This window comes from Moschus berezovskii, chromosome 3, assembly GCF_049115385.1.
Source record: "Moschus berezovskii isolate FMDL1 chromosome 3, NW_MosBer_1.0, whole genome shotgun sequence".
Classification (NCBI taxonomy): domain Eukaryota; kingdom Metazoa; phylum Chordata; class Mammalia; order Artiodactyla; family Moschidae; genus Moschus; species Moschus berezovskii.
The window spans coordinates 95321306-95343510 of record NC_142462.1 but is presented as its reverse complement, the minus strand read 5'-3'; the positions used below and the strand labels follow the sequence as shown (position 1 = coordinate 95343510).

At 37.8% G+C, this 22205-nt stretch overlaps 1 protein-coding gene across 5 annotated transcripts in view; it reads right to left on the bottom strand.

Moving 5' to 3' along the window:
• Nucleotides 1-22205, bottom strand: part of CPED1 (cadherin like and PC-esterase domain containing 1) — a 345074-nt gene that overhangs the window by 266138 nt on the left and 56731 nt on the right. For all 5 annotated transcript variants that reach the window (XM_055421173.2, XM_055421169.2, XM_055421170.2 and 2 more), the window contains one exon: nt 6862-6968. In XM_055421173.2, the coding sequence (XP_055277148.2) occupies nt 6862-6968 (107 nt within the window). The remainder of the gene's footprint in view (nt 1-6861; nt 6969-22205) is intronic.

The following is a 22205-nucleotide window of genomic DNA, read 5'->3' as shown; positions in this document are numbered from 1 at the left end:
GTCTATCCCTCCCCTCCCCATCCTTCCCCTCTGGTCACCATAATTCAATCTCTAAGTCTGTGAATTTGTTTCTGTTTTGTAGATGAGTTCATTTGTATCTTAAAAAAAATTTTTTTTTTGCATATAAGTGATATCATATGATAACTGTCTTTGACTGCTTCACTTAGTATGATCATTTTCAGGTCCACCATCCATATTGCTGCAAATAACATTATTTCAATCTTTTTAACAGCCAACTATTTTTCCATTGTATGTGTGCACCACATCTGTACTGTACTAAAGTCCAGGCTTCAGCCGAACCCATTCTTGGGAATATAGGGATTGAGAAAAGTGGATGGTACACTTTAGATTTTAGGATGTCTACATTTCTCAAATTCAAAAGTGATCACTTTTAGAGTCTAAATGTAGGAAAAGAAGGGCCTTCATAAAACCCTAAAGTTTTCAATTCAGAATTCCTAAGAGAGGCTGGAGGGAGGGGACAGAGCATTGCAAAGGTCTGGGGAGTCCACCATAGAGGTTTAGTGGTTTTACGCTGTTATTGTTACTACACAAAACACATTTCTAAATTCGATTGTGAAAAGGTTTAAAAGCCCATATACTTGAACCATTTTCCTCCATTTAAGGAAAAAAAAAAAAAAATCACTCAGTTGCTACTGACTAAATAGAATCTGTAAGGACACAAGGGCCAAGAAAGAGAAGCAGCATTAGCTAAGTAGCAGGAAAGGCTGTGTACAGGTCCTATTTAAAACCTCCACCCAGTTCTTGAAAGGCTCAGAGAAAATGTGCTACTGTTGCAGATGCTTACAGCATCCTCGTTATGCCATCCAGACTTCTACAAAGTGAAAGAAAGTAAGTGAAGTCGCTCAGTCGTGTCCGACTCTTTGTGACCCCATGGACTGTAGCCTACCACACTCCTCCGTCCATGGGATTTTCCAGGCAAGAGTACTGGAGTGAGTTGCCATTTCCTTCTCCAGAGGATCTTCCCAACCCAGGGATCAAACCTGGGCCTCCCGCATTAGAGTCAGATACTTTACCATGTGAGCCGCCAGGGAAGTCGACTTCTACAAATGGAAAGGAATTGCAGAGCCCTGGTCAAACGAACTACAGGAACTGGACTAATTGGCCAGAAGAATGTGTGTAAATGCTGCAAAGACAGAGTACAGCTTACACAGATTTCAGAAACAAAGGGTAGTCGCTGTGTCTTAACAAAGAGATGCTCCTGCCACTGCAGTAGATGCAGGAGACCCGGGTTTGATCCCTGGGTCGGGAAGATCCCCTGGAGAAGGAAATGCCAACCCACTCTAGTATTCTTGCCTGGAAAATCTCATGGACAGAGGAGCTTGGAGGGCTACAATCTATGCAGTGGCAAAGAGTTGGACACAACTGAGTGACTGAGCATGAGCACAAGCAGGATCAGAGAGATTACTTTTCACACGAGATCCTGTGTCAGGATGATGAACTGACTGAGGGTCAAAAAAGTACTTGCTTCAGAAAGCCAGAGCCAAGCCAAAGGAAGCAATTGCTCTCACTTTTGCATCCCCCACCCAATTACATGCTTCCCCTGCTCTTTGCTCCAAAGCATATCTTTGGAATTCATAGAGTCGAAGAAGATGACATGACCCAGGTGACATGTGACACTAGAAGTATCATTTCCATTCTACTCTGGAACCGAGCACCAAACTAAGTAGTTTGGGTCTATGGGTCTTAACAGCTGTGGTAAATCAACTTTATTACACATATTTTAACTTTGCATTAGTTAAACCTAACAATGTTCTTCCATACCCTAGTGCTTTTTATTTTTATTTTTACATACATCATAAAATATACAAGATTTGCTACATTATCAAGTGGGACAAATTCAGAGAAGTTTTCATTGTGATTAGCTGACTTGTATACAATGAGCTTCTCTTGCTTCATACTGCAATAATTATTTTCAATAGAATTTATTTTGAGCTGGGCAATTGGGGCAAGGCAACACTGAAGAGAAGGTACAGAGATTTCCCATTTGCCCATTCCCCCCACCCATACACAGCCTACCCCAATATCAACATCATCCCCAGGGAGAGGGGTTACAACTCTCTCTGTGTGATGAACCCACATGGACACATCATTACCACCCGAAGAGTCACTTCTAATACATACTGATCTTGTATTGGGTTTGACCACTTTATGTATACATGTGTATATGTGTGCATGTGCATTTTATAGAGACCTCAGTTTTTCCTGGCACAAAAGCTTCTGTACCTTTGAAAGGATTTGAATATATATGAAACAAGTGATAATAACATTTGAGCGACAGAATATTTCTGAGATCAAACTGAAAGAAAGGAAATGTGCATTTAAAGAAAAACACCAATACAATATACTAACGCATATATATGGAATTTAGAAAGATGCAAATGATAACCCTGTATCCGTTCCGTTCCGTTCCGTCGCTCAGTCGTGTCCGACTCTTTGCGACCCCGTGGACTGTAGCCTACCAGGCTTCTCCGTCCATGGGATTCTCCAGGCAAGAATACTGGAGTGGGTTACCGTTACGAGACTACAAAAGAGACACAGATGTATAGAACAGTCTTTGTGACTCTGTGGGAGAGGGTGAGGGTGGGATGGTTTGGGAGACTGGCATTGAAACATGTATATTATCATATGTGAAACGAATCACCAGTTCAGGTTCAATGCATATTACAGGATGCTCGGGGCTGGTATGCGGGGATAACAGAAGGAGGATAAGGGGAGGAGGGAGGTGGGAGGGGGGTTCGGGAAGGGGAACTCATGTACACCCGGGGCGGATTCAAACCAATATAATACTGTAAAATAACTAGCCTCCAATAAAAAAAATAAAGAAAGAAAAAAAAATTTTTTAATGCAAATGAAATAGAATAAAATGTTGTTGAAATAAATATATAATGAATTCAAAAAAATAAATAAAAAATAAAAATATTTCAATCCCAATGTACCTTCTACAAATCTAATCTGTGGTGATTTGCCATTTAAATTGTTTCCATTACATACTGTCAGAAACAAAAGTAAAAAAAAATCACTCTTATTTTGAAATATATTTCATTAATAAGAGTAACAGTAGGATATTAATTATAAACATTCAGAAAAGGTTTATTTAAAAAAAAAAAACTAAAGCCACAGTCATACCATTAACTCATAAGGAAAGCAGACACATGAATTTGGGCTATTTACATAAAGTGTAAGAAAGCACCCAGGGAAAATTTTTCTTCTGGTTTCTCATGAACATTGAGAGTGAAACACATGTCACGTTGTATCTTAGGAAACTGTTCTTTTTCTTCATTAGATCTGTACAGATGTTCACATCTTTTATTTTAGCAAAAATCAGACTTTCTCTGAAAGCTGTTTTGTATTATCCATAAGGAAGAGAATTAATAGCTAATCAAAGAAAAAAGTCTTATTATCATCCACGTCTCTCACATGCAATTATCACTCCATCATATTTACCTGAAAATGTCCTAACAACCTTTAAAATAAGAAGCTTTGCAGTAGTTCTCAGTGCTCCAAGGACTAAACACAGCATCCCAGATTCAAGGGCTGCTAACTCTACAAACATTCAGAGTTAGAAATGAGTCTCCCTGCTCTTAAAATCCTGTGACATGCCAGAGGTGTGACAGAGCCCCACTTAGTGTTATCCCAAAGAGTGGACCTCGCTTCACTTTTAGCATCACATGAACCACCAATACAGTTTTAAGTTCCTTTTCGTCTCTTCCTGACTAGAGAAACTCCTGGTCATTCATCACCTCTGACAGATCTTAAGATCATTTTCATTAAGCACTAAAATTCCAAAGCTCTGAAGTGGTGAGTAATTCTAACATGAGCCAGTGACCTTCATTCTAAGGTCACTGACAGTCCTAACACATACCAAACAAATCTGAAGCAACTTCTGTTTTGACTATTTATGTTTACATAAATAAGTCATGATTCACAAAACTTCAAATTATTCACGTTCCAAAGTGACAGCTATCTAACATTTATCATTCAGAATTTATGTATTCTTTAAGAATATTGATTAGAGTAGGATTTAAATACAGTGGCTAAATATTTATTTAGAAAGGTTCTACAGTGATATGGTTAAGAACACAGAATTTAAAGTAAGACTGCCAGAGTTTGAATCCTAGGTGCTTCATTTATTAGCAAGGAAGATTTAAGCAGTATTCTTAACCTCTCTGTGCTTTGGTCTCTTCATATATAAAGAATGGATATAAACAAATACAGTAAGCACTTAGAATGGTACTCAGTAGGAGGCTGCAGCAAGAGACTGCAAGGTAGGAGTAGAGAGAGGGTGAATACTTCTAATCTTTCTGGCTTCCCTTTGTAGGGCTATGATTTGGTGATGGTTACATTCTTTGACATATATAGCCCCTTCCCACCGATCTTTCTTTCTTGTCTCTGGCTCTTACGAGGTTCTGCTATATCATTTCTTCTACATACCCTTCTTCAGATCAAGGGTGGTAAAATCTTATGATGGAGCTAGTCTCTGAGTGCCTGTAAATCTTTTTGTTTCTCTTTTGCTGCCAAAAGCTCTGTAAATAGCTCTTTCATTAGTTTTTCTTCAGTTAAATTCTTGAGTATGGCATTTGTTTCCTGCTGGGGGTTGACTGACATACACAGCAAATGTTGTCAACTTTATCCTGTAGCTAAAATGGGAAGCTGTGCAAGATTTTAATGACAGAAGTAATCAGCTTAAGTCAGCAATTTGTATTTTTCACTCTGATAACTGTGAGCAGTAGGGATTTCAGGGGCAAAACATTCTTGCTTTGGACAAATCAGTGAAGAGAGTTTGGCAACTGTCCTGGTTACACATGGTGACTGTCTGATGAGAATAAAGGTAGTAAGTATGGAAAGTAGGTATGATATTTGAGAACTATTTAGAAGTTAAATTCTTTAGTATTCATGATTGACAGAATGCAGATGACGTGGGAGAAAAAGGGCTCCAAGGTGAAGGCTAATTTATATCTTAGGAAGTGACAGAGTGGTTAACCACACTTAGGACCAGCAGGGCAGTTTTGCAGAGCTTCTAAATGCCAGCACAGAAGTGAATTTACCAGAGACAACAATGAATCCATTTACTCTTCATTGAATCTGAGGTGTTTGTGCGATATTTAAGTAGAGATGTTCAGAGAGTAGTTATACAGGAAGTCCTGAAGCCTGGGAAGCTGCTTGGAACTTCAGATGTAGATTTGGGAGTCATCAATTACAAATGATAGTTGAAACTTTAGAGGTGGTGTTGGGGAACAGAGGCATTTAAAGAATGGACCAAGGAAAGGTGGCTCTGAAGAACACAGAAAGGACAGCCAAAGATGCAAAGATGTACAAGAAAAAGCAAACGAATGTGCTCCTCCAAGGGAGGGGTCAGAAAGAGGAAGGAGTGATCACCATTGTCAATTGCAGAAATACCAAATGATCAGAGAGCTACTATAGTACTCTTTTACCACTGAAAAAAAACTATTGGTTTGGACATTTTTCTCATAGGTTTGTTAAAGGTATAAGTATGTAAATTTTCCAGCACAGTGACTAGCACATTGTAAACCTTTTGTTAGTTTTTCTAAAAGTATTTATAAAAGTTTATACACAGTAGTAAATATTGGATGTCAACTTTAAAAGTTAATTTAAAAACTATAAATTTTGTTGTAATTCAACTTAAGTTTGAAAACATCAAAACAAGGAATTAGTAAATAAAATCTTTACTACTTAGATAAATAAGTGACCAGGATAAGCAAAAATCCATAGGCTATGTATTTCTTAGGCCAAGTCTTGCATCCTACTGGGTAAAATTGGATATTGATTGGTAGGAGTTGAAGGCATGCGTGTCCTAAGTCACTTCAGCCATATCTGACTCTTTGTGACCCCCATGGACTGTAGCCCATCAGGCTCCATTGTCTATGGGAGTCTCCAAAACAAGTTTCCAATTGATGACTCCAAGAATACTGGAGTGAGTTGTCATGCTGTCCTCCAGGGACTCTTCCTGACCCAGGGATCAAACCCGCGTCTCTTATATCTCCTGCATTGTCAGGCAGTACTACTAGTACCACCTGGGAAGCCCAAAAATGGTGAACGTTTTATGGTGAAGTGTAGAAGGAATGGCCATTGAAACTTTCTTCAAAGATGCAATGGCTGCAATTTTTCAAGACATTTCTTTTCAACATTATGGACCAGGAAATACTGGTGTTAAAAACCATAGGTCTATTACAGCACTATTTACAATAGCCAGAACATGGAAACAACCTAAATGTTCATCAACAGAGCAATGGATAAAGATGTGGTACATACATACAATGGAATATTACTCAGCCATTAAAAAGGAACGAAATTGTGTGATCTGTAGAGACATGGATGGACCTACAGACTGCCATACACACTGGGCTAAATCAGAAAGAGAAAAACAAATATTCGATATTAACGCACCTATGTGGAATCTAGGAATATTGTATAGATGAACGCATTTGCCAAGGAGAAATAGAGTCACAGATGTGGAGAACAAAAGTATGGATACCAAGGGGGAAAGGGAGAATGGGATGAGTTGGGAGTGGCATAAATACACTACTGTGTATAAAATAGATAATTACTAAACAGCATAGGGAGCTCTATGCAATGCTCTGTGGTGACCTAAATGGGAAGGGAATCAAAAAAAGAAGGGATATATATATATATATATATAGCTGACTCACTTTGCTGTACAGCAGAAATTTTAATACAACATTGTAAAGCAATTATACTGTGATAAATAATAAAAAGGAAAAACATATTAAATTTAAAATAAGTAAATATGGTCATAGGATACTCAAAAGAATACCTATAGGTCTGATAAGATCTGTTCACTTTTTGAAAAAGAATGTTTACCTTTTGATGTAAATTTAACTGGCACATGTCTTCCTTTGATAGGCAGGGTTTTCCACCAGCTGTCTTAGAAGACAGGCAAATAAGCAGATCCCAAGAGTCCAAATCACCTAACAGCAAAAGAGTATGGAAAAACAAACACTTTATCAGATTTGTAAAGGCACCACTTACGTCTTCAGATTAAAGAATGTAAACACAAGTAACAATGATTCTGAATATACTTAAAAGACAATATTCAAAGTAACTAAAATTCAACTTTTCTAATTAAGCAGAACTTACACTTTCATATTGTATCTTAGGGAAAATTCAACGATCTGAAGTTATATCAAGAAATTCCTCTAAAAGACAAAATTAGAATGTTTCAAGTCACTAATTTTATAAATTTATAAAGTCTCAATTGGAGATTGGAAGGAAAGAAGATTATAAAGCATTTTAAAAGATGAAGGAGTTGTAAATCAAATGACAAGAAGCCAAAACACCGAATATTTTGTTCTGGGCCTCTGTATTACCAGCAATTTTCATAGATCTTAAAAATAGAAAAAAACATTTTTTTAAAGATTGTTTTCTACTTTTTTATAATTTTATTTATTTTATTTTTGGCTGTGCTGGGTCTTCACTGCTATGTGAGCTTTTCTAGTTGCAGCAAGTGGGGGCTACTCTCTAGTTGTAGAGTGCAAGCTTCTCATTGCTGTGGCTTCTCTTGCGGGGCACAGGCTCTGGGGCACGTGGACTTCCGTAGTTGCAGCACATGGGCTCAGCAGTTGTGGCTTCCAGGCTCTAGAGCACAGGCTCAGTAGCTGTGGTTTATGAGCTTAGTTGCTCTGCAGCATGAGGAATCTTCCCAGAGCAGGGATTGAACCTATGTCTCCTGCACTGGCAAGCAGATAGATTCTTTACCACTGGGTCACCAGGGAAGCCTCCAAAAATACTTTGATGAATTTTTTTTACAAAGAAAAAGTTGGGCTAAATACAAAATAAAATTCAATGAAAAATTTAAGACAGGTTTTTTCAAAAACAAATTTATGGTCTAGTTATAGTCAGCAAAGCTGACTTTAAAATACAGAGTATAACATAGACTAAAGCAAATGATATTTTAGCTATTTCACCAAGAACAAAATTCTTTGCCAGTAAATCATAGTTACTTGCCAAAATAATCTTTGTAGAATACATTCTTGCATAATGCTTAAACTTTTAAAAATTAACATTTATGTAGCTGCTGCTGCTGCTGCTAAGTCACTTCAGTCGTGTCCGACTCTGTGTGACCCCATAGACGGAAGCCCACCAGGCTCCCCTGTCCCTGGGATTCTCCAGGCAAGAACACTGGAGTGGGTTGCCATTTCCTTCTCCAATGTGTGAAAGTGGAAAGTGAAAAGTGAAAGTGAAGTCGCTCAGTCGTGTCCGACCCTTAGCGACCCCACGGACTGCAGCCTACCAGGCTCCTCCATCGGATTTTCTAGGCAAGAGTACTGAAGTGGCTTGCCATTGCCTTCTCCGATTTATGTAGCTAGATGGGTTTATTTTCCCTTATTCTTTCTGATCTATTTGCATAAATTTGTGTCAGCATACCCCTGCCTATAATTGATGCTTAGAAACATTTGTTACATGAATGAATGAGTAAATAAGTAGCTAATGACAGGAATAGTAAATCCATTACTAGATAGAAATATCTATCTCAAAAAAAAAAAAAAACAGAAAAAGAACCTTAAGTAATACTCAAAAGAATTGGTACTACTTGGGAAATTTCTCCATTTTAGATGAAAATTCAGTTGAGAAAATGAGGCAATTTCTGTACACATGGCATCTTTTGTTGATCAATCCTAAGATAAATGATCCTTCAAGCAACATTTAGTATTTGTTAGTATTTATGCCAGACCTCACAAGTCATTTCCTGCATTGTCAGTAGCTTCAAAAAGCTAGGAAATATTCAAGACCATCTTTTAAAAATGTCCTAGAATTTCTCACTTGACAGCATAATGCTTTCAAAGAAGAGCCACACGGGGGGAAAAAAAGGTTGATGAGGAAGAATGACCTATGATGATTAGGAATGAAATTTCACTGTTCACTCCTCAAGTCCTTTTCCATTTGACAGGTCCTGTGCAGTCTGAGCTATTGGTCTATAGTTGTCCTGTTGCTGGATGGGAAACCTCTCTGCCCAACCAAAGGATCCAGACAACTGAACTCAAGTTAACATCTGAGCTTTCATCCTAGAGCTTCTCTGCTTGCTTGATGTATCTCAAGATGCCGGAAGATAGCACAGTAGTTCGACAGACCAAGGAGAAATGATGATGGGGAACTGGGAGAAATCTCTTCCAGTAATAGCCATCCAGCCTCACATGTGAAGGGACTCCCCGGTCCCATTCATTCTCACTTTGAAGGAAACTACAAATAGATTCCCATAGTCCAAACCTAATACTCTATGATGATTCCAATACTTTATTTTAAATGTGCATCTGGCATTTTCAGCCAAAACCATTTAATATGGATTCAACAGGGAAAACACAGAGACTGTTTTCATTTGCTATTACTCCTAGCCCAAGAAACTAAAGTACTAGAAGAAACCTGCTGTCATAATACACACAACTAAATATTTTAAAAAGATAAGAATATGCAGAGAGGGGAGAATTTCATATTATGGACTACACTGTTTGGGTGTTAAAATCAGAGTATGTTTTGTATTTCTCTAAGTTTGAAGCCTGCCCCTCTTCACTACCCAAGGCATACACACGATTTCTAGAATTGATAGAAATATATATTTAAGTCATAAATGTTTGAAACTGGAGACTCATTTAAATAATTCAAAGCATTCAATTTACTAAGAACCTCCTCTGAGCCAAACACTGTACATAGAAATATGAAAGTCAATAGCAAAACAAAAGGGCAGACAGTCACTGCCCTTAGCAATCTGTAAGGGATCTAAACATCAAAAGGAATTTAGGCTAAGTCATGAAGCATCACACAATTTCTTGACATTCATAACACTACCTCTCGTCTCTCAAAAATATTTAATTGATATTTTAAAATAAAAGTTAATATTTCAAAGCCACTTTATAGTACATCAATTTCCTCTTAAAATGAAGGAAACTATAACTCAAAATTTTAAGAGATCTCTTCATATGGGTCTTGCCTAATTCTTGCCACCATGATCTGAAAAAATGCTGATTGTTTCCACTCAAAATTCCAATTACTATTTTATTGTTCAGTTCAGTTCAGTCGCTCAGTCCTGTCCGACTCTTTGCGACCCCATGAATCACAGCACGCCAGGCCTCCCTGTCCATTACCAACTCCCGGAGTGCACTCAAACTCATGTCCATCAAGTCGGTGATGCCATCCAGCCATCTCATTCTCTGTCATCCCCAACTCCTCCTGCCCCCAATCCCTCCTAGCATCAGAGTCTTTTCCAGTGAGTCAACTCGTCGCATGAGGTGGCCAAAGTATTGCAGTTTCGGCTTTAGCATCAGTCCTTCCAATGAACACCCAGGATTGATCTCCTTTAGAATGGACTGGTTGGATCTCCTTGCAGTCCAAGGGACTCTCAAGAGTCTTCTCCAGCACCACAGTTCAAAAGCATCAATTCTTCAGCGATCAGCTTTCTTCACAGTCCAACTCTCACATCCATACATGACCACTACATGACCATTTTATTGTTACTCTACCTCTATTTCCTAGTTAAATTTTCTAGTTAAAGTAGACAGTTCACCTTCTCTTCATTTCTTACTCTCTCCAAGTCTGCTCCTCTCCCTGACTCCCATAGCCCTTTTTTAAAGAAAAGGCATTAGTTGTTTCATAAGTGGTGCTATGCATTCAAGCTTGGTTTTAGAAAAATACCCCAAAGCCATGCTGAAATCTGGAAACAGGGCAGAGAGCAAATCACACTCAGTAGTGAAATAAATCGCATTCAGAAGTCAGCCTTGGTGCATCTTGGATACAAATCTATGCCCCAACAAGACTAGAAGTATGACTGTTTAGTGGACAATGCCCACATGGACAGCAGAGACTGCAGACGCACAGGGGGAGTACCAGCTGCATATGGGGTGTGTTTGGCTTGCACCATGCTTGTTTTGGTTTTGGTTTCAAGTACTTGCCAAAATGCAAATGTCAGCACAAGTCACGTAAAAATCCAGATTTCAGCTTTCACTTGAAAACTTAGAAGTTTTGGATTCATATCCCACAAGGCAGCTACTGACAGTTGAGGGCAGCTTCCCACATTTTCTGTAGTTGACTACAGTGGTCCTGCCTGGTCCCACCTCTGCCTGGGCTTTTTGCCTTTAGTAGTAGCAAACAGTCCTTAGAACTGGTTGGTGTAAAACACTGGTGTGTCAGTTTTCCATGAATCGTTCTTTGAGCAAGTTGATGTTCCAGCTTTTAATGAATTAGGCTTGTTCATTAGTAAATGGGTTTTGTTGAGATGACTGTAGGCAAGTTGATATTTGCTCAGTTGGTCTTTAAAGGATGTCTGAACGTACCCTTTGATTTCCATTCTTGGCCATGCTTTTCCACAAGGTTGAGTAAGGTCACTTCAATTCCAAAGACATTTGGTTGTTCATGCTAAAGTTGGCAAGGGCTTAAGTGTGGCCTCTTAGAGTCTTCTTTCTCTAAGAAGCCTGGGGGAAAAAAAATCAAGACTGCCCCAAAGCCATCTTTGTCCCATATGTCTTTTCGGTTGGATTGTTAAAGTGGGCCAGGTCTCACTCCTAGGTGGACCTGCCTTCATTTCTTTCTTATTCGCACTCTTTTTGGATTCTCGCCACATTCAGTGTATCTTGGGCTGTTGCCACAGTTATAAGTGGCCCAAGACAGGCTCTTTCTAGACACTGAGGTAAGTATTTTTGGTGTTGGTCTTACTTGAGGTGTTTCTTCTGCCCCCTGAAGGTTGACATTAGTTTAAGAGCTGAGAAATCAGCTTTGAATTGTTACTGTACGCAACAATTGTAAAGCAACTACACTCCAATAAAAAGTAATTTAAAAAAAAGATTTGGATTGAGGAAAAAACGGGCAAAGCAGATCCTGGCCAATTTGGATTATGGCTTCTTAGGTTTTCCTGGCACAGGCAAAGATGACCTTTATGTGACTCAGCCTAACTATATGCCAAGGCCACACCATAAATAAGAAAGAATAGCAACAGTAGCGGTAATAAATCAATGGCAAATAGTCCTTGAGTACTTATTGTATACCAGGTACTGTTCCAAGTATTTGCATTAATTAATTTATTCTACACAATACCCTGCTAGGTATATATATATATATTTTTTTTTTCTTTTGCCTGGAGAATCCCAGGGACGGGGGAGCCTGGTGGGCTTCCGTCCATGGGGTCGCACAGAGTCGGACACGACTGAAGTGACTTAGCAGCAGCAGCAGCAGCAGCAGCATAGAAAGGTTAAATAATTTGCCCAAGGTCAGTCATCCAGTTTAGGGTGGGAAGAGAATTTGCATATAGGAAGTCTAGCTCCAGAAACCATATTTGTGATCATTACATCATTCAGTTCAGTTCAGTTCAGTCGCTCAGTCGTGTCCGACTCTCCGTGACCCCATGAACCACAGCACGCCAGGCCTCCCTGTCCATCACCAACTCCCGGAGTACACTCAAACTCATGTCCACAGAGTCAGTGATGCCATCCAGCCATCTCATTCTCCGTCATCCCCTTCTCCTCCCGCCTCCAACATTTCCCAGCATCAGAGTCTTTTCCAGTGAGTCAACTCGTCGCATGAGGTGGCCAAAGTATTGCAGTTTCAGCTTTAGCATCAGTCCCTCCAATGAACATTCAGGATTGATCTCCTTTAGAATGGACTGGTTGGATCTCCTTGCAGTATAAGGGACTCTCAAGAGTCTTCTCCAACACCACAGTTCAAAAGCATCAATTCTTCGGCAATCAGCTTTCTTCACAATCCAACTTACTGCTTCCAAAAGAAAAAAAATCTGGGAGGCAAGAAAGACACCTAGCTTTTGACGCCTTATATGTATTAACTTATGCAGAACTTCGAACAACACTGTGGAGTACAAACAATTATTACATATACTTTACAAAAGAAGGAACAAAGAGGAACTATTTAGCTTTGGTATTTTCTCAGTTATTGGTATTTTTCATTTGGGATCGTGGAGGAAAAAAAAAAAAAGATCTCTCCCAACTGCAAATGTACTGGGGAATGATAAATATTAACTGGGTTTCCACCTACTTTTGAAAAGAAATCTCTAGAAGTTTCTCAGATGTTCTGATGGTTGTAATAATTTCTTTCCCTTTTCTGTCACAAAGAAACCAGAGCAGGGCTAGCTCTGAGATCAGGCTAGCCAAGCCCTTAAATAGAGAGGTCACAGGACATGGTTCTAGGAAAACAGGATGTGGATGTTCATTCTCCATCTCAAAATTACAAAAACATGAAAAATCTACAGGATTCTTCCCCAAAACTATGGAACACAATTGTTCATTATCATGCCTCCACAGCATTGACTCTGGAAGCAACGAAACTCCACAGATAATTTTAGAAGGTGACATCAGGCTCCAGATGCATTAACTCAGACATAATATGGCGCTGATTGAGTTTTTATCCTTCTCTAAGTTGTTCTCTGGAACAACCTAATGTCTCAATATAAAAATAAGAGCTATTTTTGAAGGTTTTTGTTCTCATTTTTGTTTTAATCAAGCATCTGCCCTAAGGAGTGAGACTGCCTTTAGAATATTTCCAGTTTCTCACAGGCAGGCTGCCATGTAAAGCAAACAATCGTTTCCTGGCTCTCAAATGACCTCCTCATTGATAAGGTCTGCTGGATCAGTAATTCAATCCAGAGAACAAGAGAGAGCTCTGAGATAGCATCATTCCTGTAAGTGCTGTTTATTCTCAAGGTGTGATAAGTCTACTCCTGCTTTACTTTTCTCTATAACATCTATCATCATCCAACATATTATGTATCTCTTGTCTATTTGCTTATTGTCTGTCTCTCCCCATTTGAATGTGAGCTTCATGAGGGTTGAACTGGGTCTATTTTATTCACTGCTGTATTCTCAGTATCTATAACAGTGGCTGGAAGTTAAGTATTTGCTACCTGTTTGCTAACCATGAAAATGAATGAGCAACTGAATGTGATCAGTTGCTAAATCAGTCACTAAAATTCATATACTAGGATATTGAAATATTTTTGTAAAAATTAAAAATGGATGAATAATAAGAAAAATATTAGTTTTTAAAAAAGGGCATAAAGATACATTTTATTTCTTAGTAAGAGTGAAGTAAGGAGAGAAGTACATAAGAAGAACAAAGGTAGCTATATTCATTGCATTTAAAGAATTATAATATCAATTATGAAAACTAATAGAAAATTTGAAATGCTTTACTTATTAGAAACTTTTCTGTGAACACATACACTATATTGAAGCAGAAAAGGCTTATAAAATATGACTTGGAAAATAAACTTGTCCAGGAATTTTTAAGATACATAGCCTTAAAACCAAGTCTCATTTACTTATTCTATTAATACTATTATATTCCTTAAGGATACAGAAGCATGATGCCCTAAAATCTGTTATTTCAGTGTGAAATACTAAAAATGCTTAATTTTAAAATAATAGATAGTATTCCTTCATAATATAAGAATGATTTAAAAATACATAATATTCCTTTATGACATAACAATTATTTTTGAATATTATTTATCATTTATGTATTTTTAAATCATTGTTATATTATGAAGGAATACTATTATTATATGTATTATATATTCCTCTATAACATAACATGAGGACATTTCATATATTCACTGTTCCAATTTTTACCCTTTTCTTAAGATTCTTATTCATGTTCAGTCGCTCAGGGTGGCTCAGATGGTAAATAAGATTCTTATCATATAAAAAGTCTTCCTTTCTCTGTATCCTTCCTTTACCAGAATTAGTAGATAGTTTAATTCATGAATACTTATTAACTTATTGATAATAAATTGGGATCTATGTTTGATTCTACAACAAGATTGAGTATAAAACAGCCGTTCCTTAATCAACTTGCATTAACCAGTTCCCTTAACTGTATTCTTAATATGATGGATCTACAGAACAGTAAGTCAGCACTCAAAATTCATGGCTTTACTTTAAGGACAACAAACATTAAAGTTGTTGTATCTAACACTGATTATAGTAGACACTTACTAGATGTTTATTGATTTTATATTTCAATTTTAAGAATTTATTTTAAAAGAAATCATTATATTGAAACTTGAGATTTTCAATGTATTATATAACATGGTCTCAAAATCTAATTAAGTCTGGTTTCTTGCCCCAAGAGTCTAGTCATGGATTTTTGCTTGTTATGCCTCTGGCTCCTTATCCTTTAAAGAGCTGATGATGAAAACTTTTGTGTTTCACCAGAGAGAAATTCTAAACCATTCTCTCCCTTGATGTTCTAAATCCACACTAGAGATAAAAATTTCCCATCCTAATGTCTATCCACTTTCTGCCCTAAGAAAGGTTTGGAGATTGTTTCTGAGAAGAGTTTTGAACTCCTGAAATTCTATTCACCTACTCACAAGCTCAAAAAGGCAACATTTTAAACTTTTGCAAAAGTTAAAAGACTCCTGCTCTGAAAAAACTTTTCATTAAGAGCATGAAAAAATATAGATCTGTTTATTCATATCAAATAAACCTGAGAAATGTTTACTTGAGAAGGCTTGCTGAAGTTTCCTTCCACAAGTTTTTTTTTAAGTGATTTTCTTTTTATAAAGATTTTCATGCCACTTTTGCAGTCTTCTATTGAAGTATAACTGATTAGACGTGTATGCCTGTGTGTTTAAACTTTTACTGCCTTAAAGACTATTGTTTGTCTGTGAGAAAAGTTTCATTATTGCATTTTACCAAATTTCTGAAAGTCCGGAATTGTCACCAACTTAGGAAACCTTAAAAGGAATGAACTCTGCAGCAATTTAAAATCAGACTGTACCTCTCACCCAGGTGTCAATTTCTAATACCATTCTCCAATAAGAAGAAACCGGGGGTCTTTGGAGATATGGCTGATTCAAGGGCTGGAGAAGTTAAATATACAAGATGAGTCTAGGGCACCATAGTGCCAGAAAATGAAGAAGAGCTCAAAACCAAACAAGCAAATAAATAAACAAAAGCAATGATGGAGGCATATTAAAGAGGCACGGTAGCCCGTGGTCAAGACTGGCACAATTTGAGCAAAAAAAATAAGTCAAGTGATATTGGATTATAACCCAGAGTATAAAATAAATATCCACTAGTCCATATGGATATAAACAAATTATTGAATAAATAAACAAATGAGGAAGAGACAAATAATTTCCTTAGCTACTACAAACTCAAGGAGGTAGATCACAACTTTCTAGTCCTTCAGCTTGAGTTGTGCACAAGAACACACTTCCAAAGAGTCTCATATAGAAAGGGGGAATAAAAAAATAATTTGCAGTGAAAAAACCTGACAAACACTACCTCAGTTAGGTGATTAAGGTTAATATCAACAGTGAGAAGTAATGTGTATAGTCCATACCATTCCCTCGATATGATATGAGAGGAATGATGCTTTACCTCTGAGGTTTTACTCCCCCAAACTATAACCCCAGACTAATCAGAAAAATACCCAGGCATATCCCAATTGAGGGACATCAAAAACATCTGACCAGTTCTTCTAAAAACTGCCAAGGTCATCGAAAAGAAAGAAAGTCTGAGAAACGTCACAGCTAAGAGAAGCCTAAGCAAACAGAATGACTAAATGCAATATATCTTGGATGGGATTTTGGAAGAGAAAAAAGACATTAGGTAAAAAAAGTTTAAAAATCTGAATGAAGTATGGAATTAGTTTTTTATTTTGTTTTAAGTCAGAATAAGTATATTCTCCAGAGAAAATAAGATGATGACTGCTAAGTATATGTGGCTGTAGCTAGACACATATTAATTATATATCTCATTAAGTATTTTATATTTATCCCAGGCGGAGCTAGTGGTAAAGAGCATGCTTGCCAATGCAGGAGATGTAAGAGACACTGGTTCGATCCCTGCATTTGAAAGATTCCCTAGAGGAGGAAATGGCAATCCACTCCAGTATTCTTGCCTGGGAAATCTCATAGACAGAGGAGCCTGGTGGGCTGCAGTCCATGGGGTCACAAAGAGTCAAGCATGACTGAGCACACATTTTATATGAAAAATGTTGTATTACAAAACCAATCTGCACTACAATGCAGAAAGTGAAAAATAATTACTCTCTCCAAGATGGATTCCCTGATAATAATTCAAATGGCATTTAAAATACAAAGGGCTGAGAAACATATCAAGTTCAAGGCCCTCCTCAATACATGCAGCTTCCCAAATTTTTAGCCTTTCTTTTCACTTGTTACCATTTTTCTCTAAACCCAAACTCCTTGGTTGCTTTTATTTACATTCATTGCTTTAGCTATAGCTTCCCTGCCACTGATTGTCAAATTCACATTTCTCAATCTTTCTTATGTTTCAGATTTCCAGTTACTTCCTACAACAGATGCCCCACTGAACACATCAGAACCTGTAATCTCCTGCCAAAAAACTGTCTCTGTTACCATCAAAGGTGTAGCCATCTTCTGTCCCTCAAGCTGGAAAGCATTACATCATCTTCAACTTGGACTAGTCTCCCATTCCACTTGCCATCAATTTCCAATTCCCATTCAGTCTAAATTAGAATTTCTTAAATATTTCCTGACCTTTTCAAATCCTATCACAGTCTCTAAGATGTCACATCTCTGAAAAGCCTCCTAATTACTGGCCCTGCTTCTAATTCTTTTCCCTTCACTAATCTATCTTTCCAGTGGTCATGTATGGATGTGAGAGTTGGACTGTGAAGAAAGCTGAGTGCCGGAGAATTGATGCTTTTGAACTGTGATGCTGGAGAAGACTCTTGAGAGTCCCTTGGACTGCAAAGAGAGCCAACCAGTCCATCCTGAAGGAGATCAGTACTGGGTGTTCATTGGAAGGACTGATGCTAAAGCTGAAACTCCAATACTTTGGCCACCTCATGCAGAGTTGACTCACTGGAAAAGACTCTGATGCTGGGAGGGATTGGGGGCAGGAGGAGAAGGGGATGACAGAGAATGAGATGGCTGGATGGCATCACCAACTCGATGGACGTGAGTTTGAGTGAACTCCGGGAGTTGGTGATGGACAGGGAGGCCTGGCATGCTGTGATTCAAGGGGTCCCAAAGAGTCCGACATGACTGAGCGACTGAACTGAACTGAACTGAATCCATCTTCCTTCCCTAAGGCCATGATTATCCTCTGAAAACAGAGATCTTATCATCGCCAGCACAATACAGATCAAATTCTTTAGCAAGGCAAGGGAGATCCTTCACACAGGCTCCAACCTAGTCCTCTAGCCCTTTCCCTCAAAGCAGCACCCCAACCCCCACTTCCTCTTAGCCACATGGACCCTTATTGGTCCCTGAGACTCCATACACTTGAAGATCTGTGTGCCCTTGCCTGGAGCTTATTTTGATGAATGTGCTTGCCTCCAAAATCTGCTTGAGAAATCATTGTCACATACCTAGTATTCCACTTGTGACATCTTGATCCCCACATTCAAGATGGGTCACTTCCTTTACTGTTCTCTCAGAACGTTTTATTTCTTTTATTCATACTACTTCTATTGTATCTTGATTTAGTCACTAAGTCGTGCCCTACTCTTTGCGACCCCATGGACTGTAGTCCACCAGGCTCTTCTGTTCAAGGGATTCTCCAGGCAAGAATACTGGAGTGGGTTGCCATTTCCTCCTCCAGAGGATCTTCCCGATCCAGGAATAGAACCCAAGTCTACTGCATTGCAGGTAGATTGTATCTTACATTACAGTTAAATATGGACATCTTTCCTACTCAAAAATGGTCTTTGGATCTGTAACATTTTCATACACTGAAAGCTTGTTAGAAATGAAAGATTTCAGTCCTCAATCTGTGTGTGTGTGTGTACGTGTGTGTGCGCGTGCACTAAGTCTCTTCAGTTGTGTCCAACTCTTTGTGATCCCATGGACTGTAGCCCACCAGGCTCCACTGTCCATGGGGTTCTCCAAGCTAGAATATTGGAATTAGTTGCCATGCCCTCCAGGGGAATTTCCTGACTTCTCCTGCGGCTTTTGCATTGCAGCCGGATTCTTTATCGCTGAGCCACCGGGGAAGCCCCTGGATGTGTAACATTTTCATATACTGAAAGCGTGTTAGAAATGAAAGATTTCAGTCCTCAAGTTAGACCTCACCAAATCAGATTTGTGAATAACAATGTCCCCAGGTGATCATACACACAAATGTGTTTGAGAAACACCAATACACACCTACACCTCTGCGTTGTAGTTCCTAGAAAGGTCTTACCTTCATAATGCTGTCTCTCCAGCCACACCAGTTTTAGAGCTCTACATAAATAGCCATGCATTACATAAAAATGTTTAATGTCAATATTAAGATATTCTGATGCCTAGCTATGATGTCCTGGTCATAATCTTTGTTATAAGAGTGACACTTTAAACTGGGTGCTTTTATTACTTGAGTACTTGACATGAGTTTCTGATAGACACTCCTTACACCGAATTCCACAGTACAGTGCAGGAGGTTTTAGTGTATAATTAGTGAGGTGCCACTTCATTTAACCAAATATTATTCGTTCTTCCTGTTTTATTAAAAGTCATTTTCCATTATTTCTTTCAAATGCAGTGAATAAAACCTAATCATATCTAATTTGACACTGTATAATAATGCACTGGGAACTGTGAGCAATCTGAGAGGGAGGTGTGAGTCACTGATTTAAAATTTTATTCTAAGATAATTCCACACTAATTCAGCACAGATGAGAACTAAGGCTTGAGAAAATATAATTCACTAGCATGAACGACTTCACTTTCACTTTTCACTTTCATGCGTTGGAGAAGGAAATGGCAACCCACTCCAATATTCTTGCCTGGAGAATCCCAGGGATGGCGGAGCCTGGTGGGCTGCCGTCTATGAGGTCGCACAGAGTCAGACACGACTGAAGTAACTTAGCAGCATGAGAAAAAGAATCAGTTCTATCAATGGCTTATTACTTAATGCCACAAGCATTTTAAGGTTACACAGCTCTTATTCACATAAAGCATTATTTTCAATAATCTTGAAGATGTACTTAAAACAATCATAATATTTCCATGAGATATTTATGAGGCAAGTCTTATCTTCTATTTTCAAACCAAGCAATAGGTAATCTAATGTGCTTATTCAAGGTCATTCCAAAAAGCAGATGTGAGGAATAAAACTCAGACCTCCTAGAAGTCATAATATCAGTATTGGTGGGATATTATGAAAATTTAATGAGTTAATATTTGTAACATGCTTAGAACAGTGCCTAGTACTTGATAAGCTTTACATAAGTATTTGTGGTTAAATGAATAGACAGGTGGGTGGGAAGTAAGATACAGGCAGAAAAATTTGAGATCTCAGTGATAATAAGTCTTGCAGCTTATTATTCAGGGCTTCTGATTAGAGTGATATAAGAGTCATTTAGAAAACACAGAAAATAATCTCTCTCAACTCTGCGTCACTTCTTCATGTTTCGTTAATAGGCCTTCATACCATAGGAGGAATGTATGTTAACTCACCAGATACCCACTCATTGTTGGTTTTGATCTAAAGCAAGAGAGGACCTCATCAATACGAGGCCTCAGTTGAAATTCATACACATTATCTAGAACTGGGGACCCCAGTTTTCTCTCATTGGCAGTACGTTTGCTAAATTATGTGACATCTTTGAGCCTTGAAACTGCTGATGAAGAAAGGTACTTGTCATGATTGAGTAGCAATGAGTCCCATGTGGTAGGTATAACCTGACTAGGTAGGACACCCTGTGGGGCCCTAAAATGGGTGCTTCGGGTAAGAAGGGACCTCAGTAAGGGTAAACAGGGCTATTGGCTAAAACACATTTCATCCACTTCACAATTTTTATAAAATTGGCCCTGCTCCCAGGAATCAAAGGGGTATCAGAAGTGTCTCCTGGGGCTAATAATTGCGTCATCTATGAGATGAAGACATTTAAGCCAATATGAAACTATGCCAAGTACTTTTAAAGTGTATTGTTCCTATGCATCTAAGAAGCATATTTTTCCACATATTTTAATAGAATTCTAAAAATCAGAATTTTCCTCTAATCTTATAACATTACTTTTCCACCCCTCCAAAGATTCTTCACACATAATTTCCTAATTATTTTCTACTTATTTTCTACTCAAAAATTGTAATCTCATTTCCCTCATTTTGGTTATCCTTATTTGAAGCATCTTCTTTTTCTTTGACGTTGTTAATTTTAATCTAGTATCTTCTGTTGCTTTAACTTCTATCATATAGATTCCCAAGAATAGTATTATTGGCTTAAAAATTAAAGCATTTTAACTGTTATAGATGTTCCAGATTGCTTTCCAAAAAAAAAGACTACAGTATTTCTCATTTCCACACTCAGTGTATGAAAGCTCTCCTTGGAATATCCACCAGCAGTAGGTGATAATACCAAATTTGAAATTTGCCAGTCCTGTGACTGTAAAGTGATATGCTATACTTTAAATGGTCTTTCTGTAACTTTTTGTGAATTTCATATCTTTTCTTCTTTATTTTGCCATTTAGATGTGAAAATGCAAACTGCTTATCCATATCCTTCATATAAAAAAAGATCTGCAAATAAAAGATTAAATTTAAAAAGACAACATTTAAAATATAGAAATAGTTTTAAATTGATATATAAGTAAAACTTCCTTTTCTATTAAAAAATTTAAATGATGTGACATTTTTTACTTCACCAGATTAAAAAATGTGATAACATCCAATACTTAAGATCCATGGGGAAACAGCACTGTCAATGAAAGTTAAAATATGAGCCATCGTTTTACAGAGGAATGTGGCAGGAGGAAGCACAGTTTTGATATTTTGCCCATTAATACAATAATTCCAAATTATACCGAAATCTCAAAAAAAGCAATATAAATAAATATTGTGGTAAAGTTGTACTTTATATTAACAAAGTTAAAAAAATTCTAAATGTCTTTCATATACTTTCAAGAAACTAAGATGATATTGTGGTTAAAGTCTCACATTTAGAGACAGACAGCACTTGGGTCAAGCCTCAGCTCCATCATTTATGATATGTGCTATTCAATTCTGCAAGTGTGAAACAGAAATAGCTACCTTGTGGAACAGAAGTGAGAAGTCAATAAGTTAATGTATATAAACTGTATAGCACAGCACATTTAATTAGTGATTAAAAAAGGCTAACTTAAAAACTAGTGACATGACACTTTGTTACAATTGTTAAAAACTACATCGACATGGAAAGACAACACAGTCTTTATTCTTATCAAAATATTAAAAATGTATCGAGAATTCCCT